The sequence below is a fragment of the Lepidochelys kempii genome, chromosome 8 (genome assembly GCF_965140285.1).
Source record: "Lepidochelys kempii isolate rLepKem1 chromosome 8, rLepKem1.hap1, whole genome shotgun sequence".
Lineage (NCBI taxonomy): Eukaryota > Metazoa > Chordata > Testudines > Cheloniidae > Lepidochelys > Lepidochelys kempii.
The window spans coordinates 78,260,081-78,281,038 of record NC_136387.1 but is presented as its reverse complement, the minus strand read 5'-3'; the positions used below and the strand labels follow the sequence as shown (position 1 = coordinate 78,281,038).

The 20,958-nt window shown below is 40.6% G+C and overlaps 1 protein-coding gene across 5 annotated transcripts in view; it reads right to left on the bottom strand.

The window, feature by feature from the left end:
• The window catches only part of COL24A1 (collagen type XXIV alpha 1 chain), a 241,385-nt gene that overhangs the window by 189,515 nt on the left and 30,912 nt on the right, over positions 1–20,958 (bottom strand). For all 5 annotated transcript variants that reach the window (XR_012160423.2, XR_012160422.2, XM_073357181.2 and 2 more), the window contains exons 4-5: positions 10,338–10,391; positions 6,917–6,970 (exon numbers count right to left, since the gene is read on the bottom strand). Coding sequence is in view for 3 of the 5 variants with exons in the window: in XM_073357181.2 (XP_073213282.2) it covers positions 6,917–6,970; positions 10,338–10,391 (108 nt within the window). In the remaining 2 variants the exon portion in view is untranslated. The remainder of the gene's footprint in view (positions 1–6,916; positions 6,971–10,337; positions 10,392–20,958) is intronic.

Sequence of the window (20,958 nt, the reverse complement as noted above, 5' to 3'; positions counted from 1 at the left end):
AACTTAACAGTTTTCTAGCCTGAGTTTAAAAGAAGAAAGTTATTGTCAATTGAAAGTAATCCACCAGTCCTTCATGATTCCATGTTTTCTCTATATGTTATCAGAAATAGTAGCCTCTGCCATCTTTTTTCACACATCCAATATTTCCAAAAAGTAGCACAGAGCCCTGAAGGATGGAGAAAGTGTGAGAGAGAAATCCAACAGTCCTGGGTTCAGTTTTTTACTGGGCAGGATATAAGTCATTCCTGACTAGAAATCATAGAATCATAGTGTTAGATGGGACCCCTGGCCAAGATGCAGGATTTGTTGTGTCTAAACCAGCCAAGGCAGATGGCTATCCAGCCTCCTTTTAAAAATCTCCAGTGAAGGAGCTTCCACGACCTCCCAAGGCATCTGTTCCATTGTCCTACTGTTCTTACAGTTAGGAAGTTTTTCATCAGAATTAATCTAAATCTGCTATGCTGTAATTTGAAGCCATTGCCTCTTGTCCTGCCTGCTGTGGCAAGAGAGAACAACTTTTCTCCATCTTTTTTTGTGGCAACCTTTCAAGTGTCTGAAGACTGCTATCATATCCCCCCTTAATCTCCTCTCTTCCAAACTAAACATACTCAGTTCTTTCAGCCTTTGCTCATATGGCTCGCATTCTATCCCTTTGATCATCTTTGTTGCTCGCCTCTGGATCCTTTCTAGTTTCTCTACATCCTTTCTATACATTGGTGACCAAAATTTGACACAGTACTCCAGCTGAGGCCTAAACAACGCCAAGTAGAAATATCACCTCTTGTAACTTGCATGCTATGCCTCTGTTAATGCCACCTAAACTTGCATTTGCTTTTGCAACAGCATCGCATTGCTGACTCATTTTGAGGCTGTGATCCACCACAACTCCCAGATCCTTCTCAGAAGTGCTGCTGCCAAGCCAGTTTTCTCCCATTCTGTGTCTGTGCATTTAGTTTTTCTTCCTTAAGCGTAGCACCTTACATTTGTCTTTGTTGAATTTCATTTTGTTGTCAGTAGCACAGTTCTCCAATTTATCAAGATCCCTCTGAATTTTAGCTCGATCCTCCAAAGTGTTGGCAACCCTGCCTACCTTTGTATCATTTGAAAATTTGATCAGTTTGTTCTCTATTCCTATATCCTGGTCATTAACAAAGATGTTAAACAACACTGGACCCAGAACACATCCCTGTGAAACCCCACTTAAGACCTCCCTCCAATCTGACATCATTCCATTAATAGTTACTCTTTGTTTGCAGTTGTTTAACCAATTATGTATCCTTTTAATGGTAGTTCTGTCGAGCCCGCATTTCTCCATCTTACTTATTAGAATGTCATGTGGGACGGTGTCAAAAGCTTTGTTGAAGTCCAGGTATATTATATCCACCACATTCCTGCTACCCACCAAACCAGTTACCATGTCAAAGAAGGAAATCAATCTGGTTTGGCATGATTTGTTCTTAATAAATCCATGCTGCTTTTAGTGATTATCCCTTCATCCTCCAGGTATTTGCAAATTGAACATTTTATACACTGCTCTAATAGCTTCCCAGGTATCAAGGTCAGGCTGACTGGTCTATAGTTCCCCAGCTTCCCCCCCCCCCCTTTTTAAAGATGGGCACTACATTAGCCCTTCTGCAGACTTCCAGGACCTGTCCTGTCATTCAGGAGTTTGCACATATTATTGCCAGTGGCTCCGAGATGTCTTCAGCTAACTCCTTCAGTACTCTGAGGTAAATAGTATCAGACCCTGCTAACTTGAATGACATAACCAAGTCATGCCCTCTACATGCAGAAGTGGTTTTCACAAGGGGAAGGGAGTTCTTCCAGGCTGATCTCTCCTTGTCCACAGCCTTCCTCACCTCCATCACCAAGACAACAACTTATGTACATTTACTCTTTGGCCACTTAACCTTGAATGTGGCCTCACTTAACGTTCAAATCTTCTCAACTCAACCTGATTTAGTCAGATGTTTAACTGAAACTCTTCAGCTGAATCACAGAGACATCCCCTGGGCTGAAAGAGTTGGGCCCCTATGTATCTGAGCTTCCTTTTATCTAACACTCATATCTTATGAAAATCCCAGTTATGTCCTATAATGTGAGTCACTTTCCCATCAACTCCCCTAATCATTTGAAAACTCTCTTTATATGAATGTTTTTGATGTCCCCAAAACATTTTGTGAAACACATCAGCATTGCTGGCAAGTGTCATATATTATCAATTGGACAAAGAGCAATGTCTCTGACACACTTAAGACCCAATTTTCCAGAGGTCCTAAATGACCAGAAACTCTGATTGACTTCTCCTGGAGTTGTGAATTTCATAGAAGCCTCAGTAACAGCGGTCCCTGGGAGAAGTACTGACCCAGCAGATCTCCTGGCTAGCCAAGCACTTAGAGCTTCAAGAGAACAGGATTTAAGCCTCAGGGTAGGTTGTGACTAACAGCCACAAAAAGCAGAAAACACAGCCTGTAACTGTTGTGGCACAGGGATATCCTGCCCATGCCCACTCTCCCCTGCTATGTTAGCAGGAAGGAGGGAGTATGGCATAAAAGTCCCACATAGCAGTGAAGACTCCCCCTTGCTGTGTGGCACTCCTCCCTCAATTGTTTAGACTGGGCTTACAGCCAAAGTCCACCCATGATGAGACAGAAACCAGCTGCACTGCACTGCACCTGAGGATCTGGCCTATTTTCTCTTTAAAATCTTTTCCAAGTATTGCTTTGTTATGACTGCTCAGAGAATGCTTGAGTTGTGTTGATAAGCATGTCAGGTCTTCCAAACTGAAGATGAGACAGACTCTATACACAGTACTTACCTTCCAAGGGTTATTGCAGAATAGAGCTTTAACTGTGATAAAGATTAGCATCTCTCTAATGACAGCAAAGCTTGCGTGGCACAACAGAAAGGCCATATTGCAAGCAGAGATGGAAACTTGCCAGTGTCAAACAGAAGATAGATATTCCTGCAGTAAACAATTTAGTTCTTCTAAAAATAATTCATGACAATTATTTTGCAATTAGTCTTGTGTTGGTAGCTCTCAGGAATTCCTCTTGTCAGACAAATCACATACCCTTTCTATTTCATTATTTTCTTACTACAAACCCATAAAAAACAAAGTTGTGAAGCCCAGAAAATTATCAAATAGAACTTTGCTCTTCTAATTTTTAACAGCTTTAAGACAGAAGAAATCAATACATTTAGTTAACATATAAATAAAGGTAGGCTCTGAGGAGCCATGATGCCTGGTGGGAAGGGAGATCCATCCAAGATGTTTCCTGCCTCTGTGTGGGAGGGGGAGACCATTCCACAATATATCGCACAAATGTATAGGGTTCAGAGGGACTGCAGCCTCTAAGATCTGCAGCCTCCTAACCCTTCCCACCACATAAACCTCACAGAGTCCAAACCCTCCCTTAAACCCATCTGGTCAGCTTTCTTCACAGGACAGGGTGATCTGGACATTAGAAATCATAGTCCTGAGCCTGTACTGCCCTGCACTTTGTGTAATTATTTACTCTCATGGAAAGTGGGAATAAAATGCTTCAAATCAGATTCCTCCACTCACTTTATGCCCATTTTGCACAGGTTTAACTGACTACACAAGGTGCAGTGCAGTGGTGAATCCAGTGATTCACTGCATTTTACCTTTACATCATCACCACAGAATCTATTACAGCTAAATGAATTCATTGTCCATGCAACAAACTTTATGAAAACAAAAAGAACCACATATAATTACTGCCTTGTGTGATAGCTACGCCTTTGTACAATCATCGCTTGTATACATATTTCTATTTTCTTCCTCAGTAAACTGGCTCAACTTCTCCTATTCATTTAATTCCCTACTTCACTGTAGCCATTAAAGTATAGAAAGGATTGGTGTGTTATGTCAATAAACAGTGGTATATGGAGTGGCATGTGGATGAACAATGTCAATTCTCTAAACACAAGAGTCTGGCCCAAAGATAGAAATGACATGACAGATACCAGCAGCATGTTTAAGTTCTTGTCAAATGCAGTCACAGACTGGATCTTGACATTAAACTGTAGTCTCAGACAAAGCTCTTTACTTAGGGTGACGGATGGCTATAGTTTTTCTGTCATATAGCCAGTTTATATGCAATGAGACAACTATTTCTAAAAAACCCACTGTTTGACATACCTGCCAACTTTTCAAAACCAAAATGAAAAGGATTCAGGGCATTCAAAAGGAGCTGGGCGCTACTAATTCCTCCCCAGCCAGAACTGCGGACATTTGATTTTTCTAAAAACTACCATTAAATTATCCATGCCTTTTTTATAATAAATATTTTCATTCCTTTAAGAACTTTCAGGGTTTTTCCCCCTCTCTTTTCAATACATTAAACTTTCTGATTTTGGCCCCAGTTCTGCACTTTGTTGCATGAGGGCAAACTGCTCGCCTCCCTGCAGAGATCCATTCCCTCAGCATGGCTGTGCACAGGTGCAGCAGCCTGACAGTGCACAATGAATTGCAGGACTGGGGGACCAGCCTTTCTCCCTTTACTTATGTTTACCATCATTGATTTCTCTTTCCATCAAATCTCTTCACACCATTATCTTTCCACCCTCCTTTTCTAGCCCCATATTTGCTTCTTTTGGCATGGAGACCCAAGTGCAAGTCGTGTTCACTCTCTGCCTTTTCAAGTCAGTGGAAAGACTCCCCTTGACTTCAGTGGGTACTAATCAGGTGATAAGTTTGGGTGATGGAGTGAACAGGAACAAGTGTTAAGTTGATAACTATTATTTGAAATGATACATGTTGGGCCTGATCCTCCTCTTGCTTACCCCATTGCCAAAAGAGCAGTGTCCTGCTTCCCTTTTACAATTCAAACAGACTGAACTAAAAAAGTTATTTGTAATAAAGCTGCAGCTGGTTCTTAGCTAGTTAAAATATGTTCCCTTTGATACCTTGCCCAATGCCATTTCCCCAGTAAAACATATGCAATTCTTTGTCATTTTAACTTAGAAACAAGCAGTCATCTTTATACATGGTTTTCAATTGTGAAGCAGGAGCAAGGAACTATAAACCATCTTGTGAAGGTAAAATAAAATATATAAGTATTTAATCTATTTAGCATTACAATGCAGCTTTACCAATGCCAAAATCCACACACTCAGTTTTCTTGAAATAGTTCTTTTTTATGATAGCTAGGAAAATTGCTAAAAACTTATGCATGCTTTGGTGATTTTAGACCACATGCCAACCCTATACCTCTAGGTCAAGTATCTAAGGTTACATGCTAAGAACCCTAAACTATATACATGTCAATGGAAACTGCTGGCACACACACAGGGACAGAACCTGACCTTCAGTTTAAAGTCATCAGTGAGAATCTAGGAAGCTGTAAATGTATTAAATTCCACTCTTGAAGCACATGTGTAACTCTTCAACGTAGATAGGAAATACACACGTACCTTGAGGGGAGAATAAAACCCATTGTGATGTTACTGCCAGAAAATTATTACATTTGATCTTGTGTGTTCTATGATTAAACCCAAGCGTCTTCAATCTCAGCTAGTGTAAATCAGCATTGGTCAATTGACCTCAGTGGAGCTTCTCCAGTTTACACTTGGTGAGGATCTGGCTTACTTCTATTTAATTAAAATATTGTAATAGAAATTTGCATTGAGACAGGAATTTTACAGGAAAACAGAAGCTGTGTGGAGCTCTAGCTCCCTCTGCATAAAATAATGATACAGTATTAACAATAATAAATTGTGCCCAACAAGAAAATGTAGCGTTCATAGCTAAGCCTAGAAAATACATTAATTTTTATGAATTACTTCATTTTTTAAAATCATGAACTCAACTACAGTGTAGATAAACTCTCAGAATCTTGGTATGACCCAATGAAAGGAAATATATATTATGAAATAAATCCTATGAGTAGCTGGCTACCGTTATTTCAAGTAATAGTGGTCTACACTTCTCTATTCCACAGTTTGCATAATTATTGTAAAAGCAAATTACAGAATTCACTGTTTAATTGTTGTAATAAAATTAGATACTAACAGAAGGGCACATAGCAAACACAAAGCCACTTTGTTTTACAATGTCAAACATCACAAGCTTTATTTGATATATTTTCATGGCCTAGAGCAGTTTTTAACACCTGTCACTACAGGTCAGATTCCTGCCATAAGGAATCACACTAAAACAAATCATCATGTTGTTTTTTCCTAACATATCTATCAAACCGTTATAACTAAATATGAGTTGAAGGCATTTTGCAACTGCACAAATCTGCCCGGCGGTATTTAAGTGGCCTTTGTAACCCAGGTTTGAAAGTTTTTAACTGAGCTTATAGCAGAATATTTTTTCTTAAATTTGCAATATCAAATCTAGGTTCCATAGTTCTTAGTCTATCATTTAATCAACACACTCTGAAAGCTGGAGTAATTAAATGCCATCAAACAGGTGAAATCTTGACAGCAAATAGAAGTATTTATGGAGAGGGACTTGGCCTATTTTTTTTTTTTTTTGACCAAAGCAAAAGGTTACCGCAGGGATTAAATGTCCAATCCTGCAAATGGCTCACTTGAATAATTCTGACTCATCCAAGTAGTTGGATTGACTTCAATCAAAATCCTTTGGAAAGCAAGGAATACTCACATGAGTAAAGGCTTCCAGGTCACCATTCCACATGCATCATTTTCTCCTGTGAAACTGGCTATTTTCCTTTTGATCTTGGTCTAAGTTTTATTGGTTACATTTCCTTAAAAACTGTTTATAGCTGTGCTCTCCATTTGTCAACCAAATAAAATTAATCACTACTATTACTGGAAGCAAACTCTAGGACTTTGCTCCAAAAAGTTACACATCCGGAAGTTCAAATGTTACACATCCGGAAGTTCAAATAATGCTAATGGTAGTGTGATTAAGTTCGCTCACCTTTTGACCAGGCACCCCTGGCAAACCTGGATTCCCATGTGGCCCTGGAACACCCTATAAAAATGAGAAAGAGCAGGATTATTCAAAAGTACACCAAACGATGTTCATTACTTTGTGGAAATATTGCAGAGAATCATCCTCAAGGATCACTGTTCCATCTAAAATCATTGGCTAGGATCTTCAAAGGAGCCTAAGGGAATCAGTGTCCATTTCTCTCTAAAATTAAATGGGAGTTGAGCATCTAACTCCCATAGACTCCTTTGACAGTCTCATTCATTAACTTTTCACTGGGCTCCCAGGTAATTCAGGACACGTATATGAGAGCAAGCTCATTGTGACGATGACTTTTCAGCCATAGAATGTTTGGGATAAATGGACATCCTAAGCATCACATTACTGAGGTATCCCTATATTTCTGCTCAATAAAAGTTGGCCTAGGAATTCCACCTCACTGAGGATTAACATACCTCTTAGATAAAACAGTATCAAACAAGACATTCTGGAGGTATGGGTGAACAACAAAAACAATTTGTTTCAAATCCTGAAAACTCACTTTTTTTTTCTTGACGTGCCCTAGCTCAGACTCAGCTTGGCTGATACACTCCAAAATTCATTTTTTAAGTCTCCTCTGTGCAGAGGTCCCACATGAGAAATTTTACACAAAAAGGAACTTTTCTAATAAAGTTAAAAGGGGTTAAAATCAAGCTCCTGAGCAGTGGTGGATTTAAAGTTAGTGGGGCCCTGTGCTCAGGTTCATTTTTGGGGCCACTCCTTGGGACGCAGCCAAGAAAAAGAACATTCTCTCTTATCTCGTAGGGGTGCCCCCAGCCCCCTGCCCTACCCCAGCCCCCTGCCCTGAGTGGCTCACAGCAGGGAGCTGGGAGGGGGCGATGTGTAGGGGGAGTGCGGGGCCCTGCCTTTGCTCTACCCTGCCCTGATTCCATCCCCTTCCCCAAGGCCCGCCCCTTCCTCTTCTCTGCCTCCTCCCTCGAGTGCGCTGTGGCCCTGCTCCGCCCCCTCCCTCCCGGAGCAACCTGAGCACTGGCAAACAGCAGTTTGGTGGTGGGGGAAGCACTGGGAGGGAGGGGCTGAAACGTGGCAGGCTCAGGGGAGGAGGTGTGGGGGAGGGAGCTTGGCTGCCGGTGGGTGCAGAGCCTGCAGCAGGAGCCCCAGGAGCTTGCAGGACCAAGCTTCTGCCCTCACAGTTGCCTGGCCCTGGGGCCTCCTGTCATTGGGGGCCCCCATGTCAGGGCACCTTGTATTTTACTGTAAATCCACCTCTGCTCCTGAGGGAAATGTATCACTCTTAACTAAGGTGTCACTATTGAGATCGTCAGACCAAGGCACGATTAAGGGCAGAGGGAGCGAAGCATGGGAATCCTGGGGAAGATTAGGGCCTGAGGCAGGAGCATCCTCATGCAGCTGGGAGTAGTGGGAAGGAGTCACTGACATAACAATAACTGAGCAGCACAAAGCTGACTGCTGATGGCTGAGTGCAGCCACTGCAAGAAGAGAGCTCCTTAGATACCAGGTGCTTCTATTCAACAGCTCAAGGCACATCTCAGTATGACTAAAGATGACTCAAAGGACAGAAGAAAGTCCTGGGTGAAGGTCATATGACAGGGTCCATGGCTGTTCAGGAGGGGTGATGAAGGGCTTTCTTTGACTGGGAGGCCAAAGTTTTCAGTAGGTCTAGGCTCAGATAACCCACCTGACTGTCACACCACATCTGTGTATAATGTATATACTACCCATATACTTTTCTAATAAAAAACTCTATTTTGGGAAGTTCATGTTATATCTTGCCCATAAAAGCCTCACGTCAGCTTCAGGCTTAGCACACAAAAGTAAGGCCCGGGACCTACTTTTCAATGTAAAAAAATAACAACCAACACTTGGTGGTATTCTGATGTTTGTGAGCACTATAAGAGCTAATGCGCAACAATGACTTTTCAAAAATGAAGTTTTCCTGGCCCTTAGCTCATCACCTGGACTAGTCTTTGTGTCAACATTTAAGTACGCTTTTAAAATTCTATTTAAATCACAGTTACTAATAAATCAAACTGGCCCTTCTCAATCTAGCCTGTCTCCAGACACTAGCCACCCCTCTCTAATTTAAGATTCCTCACTTCCCATTATGCTTTTTTGCATGTTCAACTCCACATTCAATTCACAAATTTCACACTGTGGAGCTTTGCGCCCCAAAATGCAATGCATCCATCAGAGGTTAAGAAATAGGCATCTGAAAGAGACAGCTTCAAGAGATATAAAGGATCCTGACTCTTACCTCCCACCTCCACCTTTATAATGGTATCAGAGGGAATCAAGCAAGTCTGGTGGACTTTCTGACTGGCCATGTGACAGGATAGTTTTACATTTTTAACATGTGGTTTATTTGGGCTCTCTCTTTTTAAGGAATCAAGAGTGAGGTTATCCTCAATGAATTGCCCTAGCATATAACATCCCTCCCCCCACCCCACCCCCCGCCCACTAAAGCTGCAGATAGAATCATAGGACTGGAAGGGACCTCAAGAGGTCATCTAGTCCAGTCCTCTGCAGGACTAAGTATTATCTAGACCATCACTGAGAGGTGTTTGTCTAATCTGCTCATAAAAATCTCCAATGATGGAGATTCCACAACCTCCCTAGGCAATTTATTCCAGTGCTTAACCACCTTGATAGTTAGGAAGTTTTTCCTAATGTCCAACCTAAACCTCCTTTGCTGCAATTTAAGCCCATTGCTTCTTGTCCTGTCTTCAGAGGTTAAGAAGAACAATTCTTCTCCCACCTCATTGTAACAACCTTTTATGTACTTGAAAACTGTTATCATGTTACACACACACACACACACACACACACACACACACACAATATATCAAGATGTATTAGCTATGGTAAAAGTTACTTGAAGAAGCTACAGACACAGAAATCATGCTTTTATTGAGCTGCTGTAAACAAAGAAACTAAAGCAGATTCTTAGAGCAATTTTCTTTCCAGCCAGCAGTGGATAATTCCACTTTCATTGTTTTCCAGTCTGTAGCTGTGGAATGCACTATTCTGGGAAGCCCACTCCCCTTCATTCCAAAAACCAAATGAATCTATCTCAGCTACAGATGACTACACTGAAAAACTAAAAATTAATGCTACAAGTAACAGCATCACAGTTATATTGCAAACTCAATAGCAGTTTGTGGACACATTCACTCAGAATACCTTCTCTAGGTATTTATTGTAAAATACACATTGTTTTATCTGTCTTGTCTTATTTTGTTTTAGCCCATTATATGCTGAGATTAAAGAGCAACAGCTTCCTTGCTGACTAGTATATGAATACACTCTACAATCAAATGATGATACAAAGTTTGGTTTTACTATCAGCGTCCAGTATACAGCTATAGAAAAATATAGCCCTTTTACTCACCCTTGGACCTCTCTTCCCTGATAGACCAGGTAAACCTGGAGGACCTGGGGGACCCTGGAGGGACAAAAACCAGATAGTTAAGGTAAGAGAGACCAGTCTTTGTGCTGCAGGTCATAATCTGACAAGCCCTCCTACAGCCCCCCAACTGATTTTCTGATTACAAAACCTTCTCATTTTGAAAGAAAAGCTCAGAACTAAAAATACAATGTGCTTTTTCCCAATCTGGCTCCCAACTGGAGACTTATGGTTAAAATTATATTATGCATAAGGCTTGTAACTCCCAGTTTAGTGCATAACTTAAATAAATTTATTTTTATTACAGGAAGAAGAATCCATTTCAAAATATAAAAACAAGGAAACAAAATGTATTTAAAAAAGAGAAAACAGTTAATTTACTAAATTAAAAACATGGCATACCATTTACATCGCAAACAATATATGTATCATCTGAGGCATTTCAGACAGTTAATCACTATAAGAAACTAAGTAATAATAATAACCCATAGAAAAGAAAGACGAAGAAAAAGAAACACCTCAGACATGACTGAAGACTTGTTTGACTTCCTAATTATGACATTTTCATAGGAATCATAGGTAGCACATTACTTGTTTCTTTACATTCATATTTTTGAACTGATATAACTGCTTTCAAAGAAAAAACTTTTTTATTTTTATCAAATACATTCATATTCTGTTTTATGAGTTGATGTAACCTTTGCAAATAGATTTGATCATAAATAATTGTAACAATGTTAGGCACAGTACCATGTTTAAGCTAGGTAACAGCTTTGTCCCTAAAAATGATCTCTTTCTTTTTACATTGTACCTGTTAACTTTTCAGAGCAAAGACAGTGTTTCATCTGAGCTCAAATTATGGTGAGAACTCTTGGCCAAATTCTGCACTGGCTTGTGCTGCACTGCATGCCATCACTTTTACTTCAGTGAGTTTGCATGGTAATGGGGTGGAATTCAGGCCTCCTCCTTTAAGAGCAAATCAAATTCCCATCCCCATGCAGGTGAAGAGAGCCATGGCTGTAGCCGAATCAATACCCTTTCACAGCTGAGGCAGGTGAGTGGCAAGATGTTAGGACTTCATGCAGGCAGTGCCCCTATGTGTCACACAGTTTTTCACTGGTAGGGCTCACTGCCTCTGCTTCCCAGTATGCAGGGTGTGAAACTGGGGGTCGGGGGTGAATCCACAGAGGCTACTGCAAGTCCTAGCTCTGCACTACCAGTCATGGAATGGCCTGAGGGAAGGATTCCATCACCACTCCTACACCAAGACTCTAACTCACCCAAAGATCTTCTGCACACAACCCAATTACTCAGCTTGTGCACTGGGTAAAATACATTAAATAGCTCTGACTGTACTGCTTGACGCTGTTCAAAATTATTTAAAATCGGGGGGAGAGATGAAGGAAAGCACCAGGATTACTACTGTGGCTGAGATGGCAATAAACAACCTGTGCAGGAAATGTAAAGATGGTACGTGCATAGCACTATCCACATAACTTCCCACTGGCTTTTATGAGCCCTTGGTGCATAATTTTATTATGATTAAAATCCAGAATAAAATGTTAAATCTTAGGAAAAATGAATATCAGTTCCCTTTGAAATAGAAGGATAACTTCACTGGCACAGAAGCCAACACTGACTATCAGCCAATGACAGACCAATTGAATGCAGATAGTGGCTTCAGGAAGACCTCAAAGGGCTTTCTGGGAGTACAGAGGAATAGTAGGACAAGAGGTCAAGCCCCCTTAATTCCCTTTGGCATATACAATGCTAATTGTACAGGTAGTAGGTTTCCAGCAAATGTAACCCCCACGAAGTGAAGAGGGTAGACCAAGAAGGCCATTTAAGTAGCGACTGGTGCACTGTGACACAGTAGAAAGACAACTGTGTGCAGTCAGGACTACAATTATAGCAACCTTCATACACCCTGGCATTGTACAGGTAGAGGTTGGCATGGGTGTTTAACCTAGCCTAAAGCAAGTTTAGTGCTAATGTGGTTGCCTGTGGACTGTTAGGAATATTTATAGGTGTGGACAAATGGTGCATTATAGGCATGCTACAGGGACCAGCCATGACCCACTGGTGAGTGTATGTTACAGGTTCTCCTCTGTGCCTGATCTGAGGAGGATGTGAGCCTGTTACAGTGGCTGCTATAGGCCCTTGGCTCTATAGCTCATGCTGTAGCAGCTCATATTTTTAGCTCTTTAAGTTCCCAGTTCACACCCTGATGAGTCAGCCAAAATAGCAGCCATCACACAAGCACTGGTTAGCATGCCAAATTTCTCTAGCATAGACAAGGCATTTGAGTGCATTTCACTTCCAAGAATAAAAAAAGAGCAGACAGACACACAGAGCTTGACCTGGCATTCTTGTTGAGGAAGAGTTCCAAAAATATAACTAAAAAAAGCCTGGAGTTTCCGCATCTTGTTACATCTGGAGGAACTGTTTCCTATTCTTTCCTTTTTGAATCACTGAAGCTAGAAGATGCACCATGCACAGAAAGTTATCCTGGGGCTACACAAAAGAAAGAGTCAACTATATTTCTTCATAAAAGGTGGACAAATAAAATATTTTGAAGTTATGGTACATTGCTTTTTTAATTGTAATGTGAAGCTCTTTCTACACCCTATTTCAGATACTGATTACATTTGCTTTAAAATACAGTGTTTTGATAGCTGGAATCCCTATTTTCCCCTTATGAAAATATTAATGCATATTTACATCTCTACGTGAGCCTTGTTCCAGATTTGTTTGGTGCAGTTGGATGTGTATTTCGGCCTGTTTGGCTTCTAATTTTTTAAGATTTCTTTTTCATTTTATTTTGCCTTTTGTATAGCACCTATGTGCTATGCACTAGGCAACTTATGAATTAATGAGTAATTGTTTTTATTGGTCTAAGGACAATGAATGGTATAATGCTATAAAAAGAATGAATTTTTCTTCATAGGGCATAAAGATCTGGTCTATGGATGTCACCCTTACGACAAAACCAACTGCCAGCAATCCCTAGAACCTTGCACTAAGTAGCCAGAATCTTTATAAAGATGTGTAAATATAAACCTCCCCTGTAATGTTCCTACCTCAGAACTGCTCACACACCCTCTGCCCCGCACCCAGCTTCTCTCTAAATAGTTACTACTGCCTATCTTACATCCAGGTGGGATAATGAGCCACCTGCCTACTTGAGTCAGCAGATGCCACTTAAACCTTTCTCGACATAATCACTGGCTACTAGGGTAGTGTGTTTCAGGCAAACATTGCTAGCATATTACACCAACAGTTTAGACAGTTGGTTAAGTTATTAATAGAAACACTCCTTAATTGAATTAATTGAACTGCTGCTACTTCAAATTGACAGCAGAGCAGTATTAGGAAACTGATGCCCCTGTTTAGCTAAAGCAACTACTTAACTGATTGTATATTTGGTGGAGACCACTGGAGAATTGCTGATCATTGTTTTTCAATTATTCGCAAGAAGTTACACCACTGCACAGAATTCTACAGCCTGTGGAAGTAGTTACAATAGTTACAGCTTCAAACCAACTGATTTCTTCTGTTTTTATACTGACAGAGAAAGTTAGTTCTAGATACCTACTGTGACAGGGTCAGGCCAGATGGCTACAGGAGAGTAACAGAAGGCAGCTATATTAGCCCCAGGTTAAGTAGGTCCCTTTTCCCTGGGTAAGGTAACAGGGAAGGTTCCATAACAATCAGGAACCTTCTGGAGACAATTAAGACAGACAGGCTGATTAGAACACCTGCAGCCAATCAAGAAGCTGCTAGAATCAATTAAGGCAGGCTAATCAGGGCACCTGGGTTTTAAAAAGGAGCTCACTTCAGTTTGTGGTGCGTGTGTAAGGAGCTGGGAGCAAGAAGCGCTAAGAGTGAGAATGTGGACTGTTGGAGGACTGAGGAGTACAACCATTATCAGACACCAGGAGGAAGGTCCAATGGTGAGGATAAAGAAGGTGTTAGGAGGAGGCCATGGGGAAGTAGCCCAGGGAGTTGTAGCTGTCACACAGCTGTTCCAGGAGGCATTCTAGACAGCTGCATTCCACAGGGCCCTGGGCTGGAACCCAGAGTAGAGGGCAGGTCCGGGTTCCCCCCAAACCTCCCAACTCCAGGTCAGACACAGGAGGAGTTGACCTGGACTGTGGGTTCATGAAAACGGCCTAACTGAGGGCTGCCGTGAAGCTCCAAGGCGAGCAAATCCGCCAATAAGCGCAAGACCCACCAAGGTAGAGGAGGAACTTTGTCACACTACACAAAGACTCCGAAGAGCTTCTACACAACCAACAGAAGTCACTAAGTCAATAATTCCAGAGTCAATCTGATATGTCCCCAAACCAGGGAAATTGGAGGTTTGTTTCAATAGTCTTTCATCCAATAATTGTAAACTGTAATTAATCATTAAACAACTGCATAGCATATTACATTTTATATGATGAACCAAATCATTGTTTGGTACATCAAACAACATAATAATTGTACATTATCTTCTAAATGGTACTACAGATGCAAATTTAAAATAATAAATTGGTTTAATAGGAATGGTATAATAACAGTAATTCTTGTATATTTTCCTCATGCATGTTTCTAATTAATGCTTGAGTTTACTGTGCACCTAAAAACAGTGAAAGCTTCCTTCAGATGTTGAGGAATACTACAAAAGTCACAAATAATTAGGGGGCAATCCTGCAAGCACTCGGGCCCCAATGACTTCATGAGGGCAAACTCCTGCACCCTCATGAGTCCCCTGACTTCAATACAGCTCCTCATGGACACAGAGGTGTACCTGCAGAGCCATTTGCCAGATCTGGGTATTACTATGATACATAGGTCCCAACGGGAAGTTTCGTGATTGAGTGCTACAGTGCAGAACCAGACCCATAGTGCTTAATATCAGGTGTAGTTCCACAGTAGTAAGTATTATACTCAGTAGCTGGCATTTGCAACATCAGATCCTGGATGCTGGTCCAGTTACAGTTCAGCACACAGAAATTCTACTGACTTTAATGGAAGTTCGATGTGCAGAGTAATGATAGGATTCTCTCTCTTAATAAGGTGTTGGAATGAGTCACTACCATTTCCTTTTAATGAAGAATTAAGAAGTGAATGAATTCATACAGGACTTTGGAGCGGATCCTGGAGCTGGAGCGCGGAGCAGTGGAGCTGCAGGTTTTTGCCCAGAGCTGGGAGATTTTGCACAGAAAATCTTGACTGCTCCACTGCTCCAGTTGTTTTTTTCTGGAAACATTATACAAGATAGAACCTGTTATTTGCTCTATCTTGTATAATCTATTCAGGCTGATGAAGCAAAAACATATTTCTGAAAATCTGCTCTCTTTACTAAAAGGACTGTGCTTGCAATTTGAATCTGCTTTCCCATTAAAGTTTATTTTCAACTTTGTAACGTGTAGCCTTGTTATTTCCCAACTATTAATGTTGTAGAACAGCGATAGCACGTATTAATGCTATGGCACATACCAAATTTCACTGATATATCTATATTAAAGCATTTTTGAGATATTAATTAAAAACTTGGAAAATATTTTGAATATTTTTACCGCAAAATTTCATAAGAAAAACTTGCAATTTATAAATAAAAATTTATATTAATTTTGTACATTAAAATGCTTCTTACTTCATTAAAACTGCAAGAAACCTGTTAAAATATTAAAATATACTTTAGTAATATTTTTGTGTAAAAAGAAAATGTGATCATTTTTGTCCAGAAAATCCAAAATAAATTCAAAGTACCTTAAGTGGTTAAGATATCACAAGCAGCTACATTATTAAAAAATGTAATGCTTTTGTTCATTGCTTTTCGAAGATCATAACAAGAAACATATGGATGCAGTAGCAGCACAAGAAGATTTGGCCATAGCTTCAACAAAAAAATCAAATCTGCCCCCCATGATTGATAGCTGATTTACGGAAAAGGATCTCAACGACGTCTTTACTTTTGAATTTGAAAAGCCCAAATTTGAGCTTTTGGGAAAAGCAAAGAAGAAATCAGCAACGTGCAAGGTGGAAAAGGAAGTGAATGGTGAGCTCAAACCATGTAGCTTCAAGAAAGTGAAGCAAGTGCCGTGAAAAGTTGCAACCTTTGGCGGCATGTAAAACATAACCATCCTGAAAACTATGTGGCTCTGGTTACAAAAAAGGACCAGGAAGATGAGGCAAAACAGAAAGCTGACGCAGCTAAACGACGTCCATCTGGCTCTTTGAAAACTCCTGGAGAAAAGATTTTTTTGCGGAGCTTCATCTGAAAAGAAACCCAAAATTGAGCAAACAAAACCTGACTCATATTTGAAGTCCTCAAAGGTTACAGTCACCATGGATGCCAATACTTTCCGTGAAGGGCTGATGGAAATGGTTTGCTTGAGTTCAACACTGCTCACTAACTTCAGGCTAAAGAACAAAGGATTCCAAAAAATTGCAGGTGAAATGTGTCAGCAGCTTGGCGTTCGACAGGGCATGATGCGGTTCATCATTTAGTTGTCAGCACAACTGAGTCTGGTTGCGAAGAGCTCAAGAAAGCTTTGGAGCAAAAATTGTGCTACCTGAAAATGGATGCAGATGTGGAAACAGAAATTTCCTTGCAATCAATGCTCAGTACTATGAAGAAGGAAAAGATAAAGCTGTGGTAAAAACCTTGGACATAATCGACACTGAAGGGCGTCACAATTTGTTGTACATGAAAAGTCAAGTAAAAGCTATTTTAGAAAAATTTGGGATCAGTGAAATGCAAGTGCTGAGCATCTGCGTTGACAATGCAGCAAACATGACGCGTGCCATCAAAAATTTCAGTGAGGACAATGAAACCATTTCTACCTCTGAGAACAGGGAGGTGGAGAGAACTGAAGCTATTTTGCCTGATGAAGAAACTAAAGGAATGAATGAAATCGAACTCAACATGGATGCTGCTGTGCAATGGGGTAATGACCCTAGCCTCATACTTCCAACATGGCTTCATGAGGATGGCTCAAAAGTCCAACTGATGAGGTGTGGTATTCACACTCTTCAGTTGGCGATCTTGGATGGACTGAACAAAGAACATGCGAAGAAATTTCTGGCAAAAATTTGACAAGTCGTTGTCAAACTACGAACCCCAAGTATTCGAAGTGTTCTGCTTGATCTACATGGGATAACTCAATCACTGAATACTGTGACTCGCTGGGGTTCAACACTTGCGATGATTGATCGGCTTCTCGTTTTTCAATCTTACTGTGAACAAGTGGCTGCTGCTGAACAAGAGAATTCAAGTTAACAAAAGCTGAATGGGACAAAGTAAAGAACCTGCAAGACATCTTGGCAAAGCCAAACCAAACAACTGTGAATCTTCAAGCTGTCGATGTAACCCCGGGAGTTTTAATGAAGGAATGGCGAAAACTGTCAAAATTCTTGCAAGAAAATGGTGGACAAATAGCCGAAGGAATTCTATCCTCCATGTGGAAATGTGAAGAGAAGCTTTTTGACAATATTAATTTCCTTGCTGGAGTTTATGTTGACCCATGGTATCGGATTCTTCTTACCTCAAGGGAAATACCAAAGGCAAAGGAAGGGCTCCTTGATATTGCTCGACGACTCGAAAAACAAAATCTATTGCTACATTTGAACTCTGCGAAAGAGGTTGAAGAAAACGAAACACAACAAAAGGAGTCATCAACAATCGAATTTGCGGTTTCGGAAAGTTCACACGCTTCAGAAATAGCAGGCTGTTCTCAAACTTCCGTCTCCACTCTGAACTTGTTCGAGCATCCATCCCTGAGACGTCTTCAACCATCACAGGGAAATGGAGATAATTCAAGCACCAATTCTTCAGAAGATGATGCCTTTGAAAAGGAATTGGATAAACAAGAAAGACGCCGGCGAGTTTCTGCGATTCATAATTGTAGTGAAGCATTATTCGAGAGAAAGTTTCGGGAAGGTTTGGGGAAGACATGATGGAGTCTACTGGTAGACTAAAAGTTAGGTCTGTTTTTGAGGCCATTTACAGCTACCCACACTGCATTCAGGCTGCCTGTAGAATTGCTTCGAGCATGCCAACAACTCAAGCTAGTGTAGAATGACTGTTTTCGGCTTTAAAGTTAATTTTAAATGATTTGTGGCAGGCTATGAAAGACAACTTGATTGCTGCAATAATTTTTTACAGAATGAATTATGAATGATTCCAGTTTGTATCATTGTTGATGAAATTTAAATTGTTTTAAAAGTCTGAATAAAAATAATGTTTTTTTTCAAAATTACAGTATGCACTTTTCTATTTAGTTAAAAATTAATTTGAATCGGAGCGTGGAGCAGAGTCGGAGAGGAGCTGGAGCAGTCACTATTGGTGCCGGAGTGGAGCTGGAGCGGAGCAATTAAAAAATTTGATTGATCGAAATCCCTGAATTCATATTCATGTTTGATTTCAACTCTGCCTTCTAGCCAATCTTGTAAAACACCTAAGTTCTGATAAAGCAATGTATAGTCCTGAAATAAAAGAATCTTTCAGCATTATGTAGAATTATTATTATGCCACTTCATTTTCAAAACTTCCAGCCAAAAATAATGGCAAACACTTCTCCCTACAAATTGCATGGAAGTGCATCATGAACCACAATGAGAGGGTATCCAATCAATTGTGTGACTGGTCTCCTTCTCCTTCAGTTCTGGAAATCTCTTCCATGGTGAATTAGGCAGGCTAGAATTTCCAGGATTGCTACAGTGATACCATTAACATCAGAGGACTGTATGCAAGGCATCATGTACCAGATCCAAGTTTTACAGCAAAATCCCCTGGTTTCTAACACAAGCCAGTGCAGTGAACTGGAAATTGTCACATCTTCACGGAAATTCAAAAATTTAAGCTTTGTTTAATTAAGTATGAAAATAAATAATACATAATTATAGTACATCTTCCATTATTGATTTTGCTATTAGATTCTGCTGATAGTATTCTGGCCCTAAATTTCCAATAAACTGGAAGAGATGAGGATGGAGGTTTTTGAAACTGAAGACATGGGGTATTTGGAAAGTCAAGGTAGGTGACTTACAATTGTGCAATAAGCACATTAGCTCAGTTTCCATTAAAATGACCAGCAGTGGAACAGTTAAAAATGATGACATTTACTTAACTTGTCATATTTATGTTTCAAGTCAACAGCCTCTTTGGGGGAGGGACCATCTTTTTCTTCTATGTTTGTACAGTGCCTAACACAATGGGGTCCTGGTCCATGACTGAGGCCCACACAGGTTACTGCAATACAACAGCCCACTGAGGTGAATGAGACAGTTCTTAGTCAGGAAGACAACAGTGCTCCAATCTGCACTCACCCATATTTGGAAGGGGATTTTTTCAATCATACATAAAAAAACCCACTAGCACTTATGCATTTATTGAGATTTATAAAAAAATACTAAAGAAAAGGGTGCCTAACCATACGCTATCCATAAATGAAAGCTTAAATTTCGGTAGCAAAGGGTGAATTCCATAGCTGTGGGATCATGGAATACAGGGGCCCTAATTATACTAGGCAAGAGTCGGTTAGGATGGATGATTATAAAGCTAAAGCAAAGTTGAGGAGTTTGCAAACCACAAAAGCAAGTTATTGCTTGTCAACTCTAATAGATTAAAAATTATTTCTGTGTTGAATCCTCAAAAAAAGGTTCAAACCAGCCATGACATAATGAAAAAAATATTTTTTTTCCATGTCTCGTCAGCATTTTCTTACTGTGAGGGAACTTTGAAAGTTCTTTGCTGCTGCTTCCTCCGGTTTTCCAGTGATGAGATTTTAGGGGTGGGGCTTACATGAATCTATTCAAGTGTTGGTTTGGAGGTGAATTACTGTTCAAGGGAGCAGACTTAGTGAGGAAACGGAGTGATGTGACTGAATAGATAAGAACCAGACTATCACTGGCTCCTCCAGAGGTGTACAAGACTCAGAGAGGGAGCAAAAGAACATTCCCCATGGAATAGGGGCCAATCAGAGTGGCAGTCCCTGTGTTCTTCTGGATTTACAGGCTGCATGCCTCCAAAAACTTATTGTAGAGAAGGCTATGATCCCTTCAGGAGGAAGGTCTTGTGGTGAAGGCATTGGACTGGAACTCAGGAGACCTAGGCTAAATTCCTGGCTCTTTCACAGATTCCCTCTGGGTTACCTTGAGTAAGATACTTAGGATCTATGACCCAACAAAGAACATAAAAATGTAAGACTAGCCACACTGGGTCAGACCAAAGGTCCATCCAGCCCAGCATCCCATCCTCTGACAGCAGCCAATGCCAGGTGCCCCAGAGGGAATGAACAGAACAGGTAATCATCAAGTGATCCATTCCCAAGCACATTTAACTTTAAGCATGCACGTGGTCTCATTTATTTCAATAGGAGTACTCACATGCTTAAGTTAAGCTCATGCCTAAGTGTTTTGCTAGATCAGACCCTTAATTTTTCTGCATTTTCCAGGTCACCGTCTATAAAGCGGGGATATTAACATTTCCTTTGTCTGTCTTGTCTATTTAGATTACAAGACCTCTGAATCACAGACTGTCTCCTACTACATGTATGAACAGCACCAAGCACAAGGGGGCCCTGATTCTGGTTGAGGCCCCCAGTGCTATTGT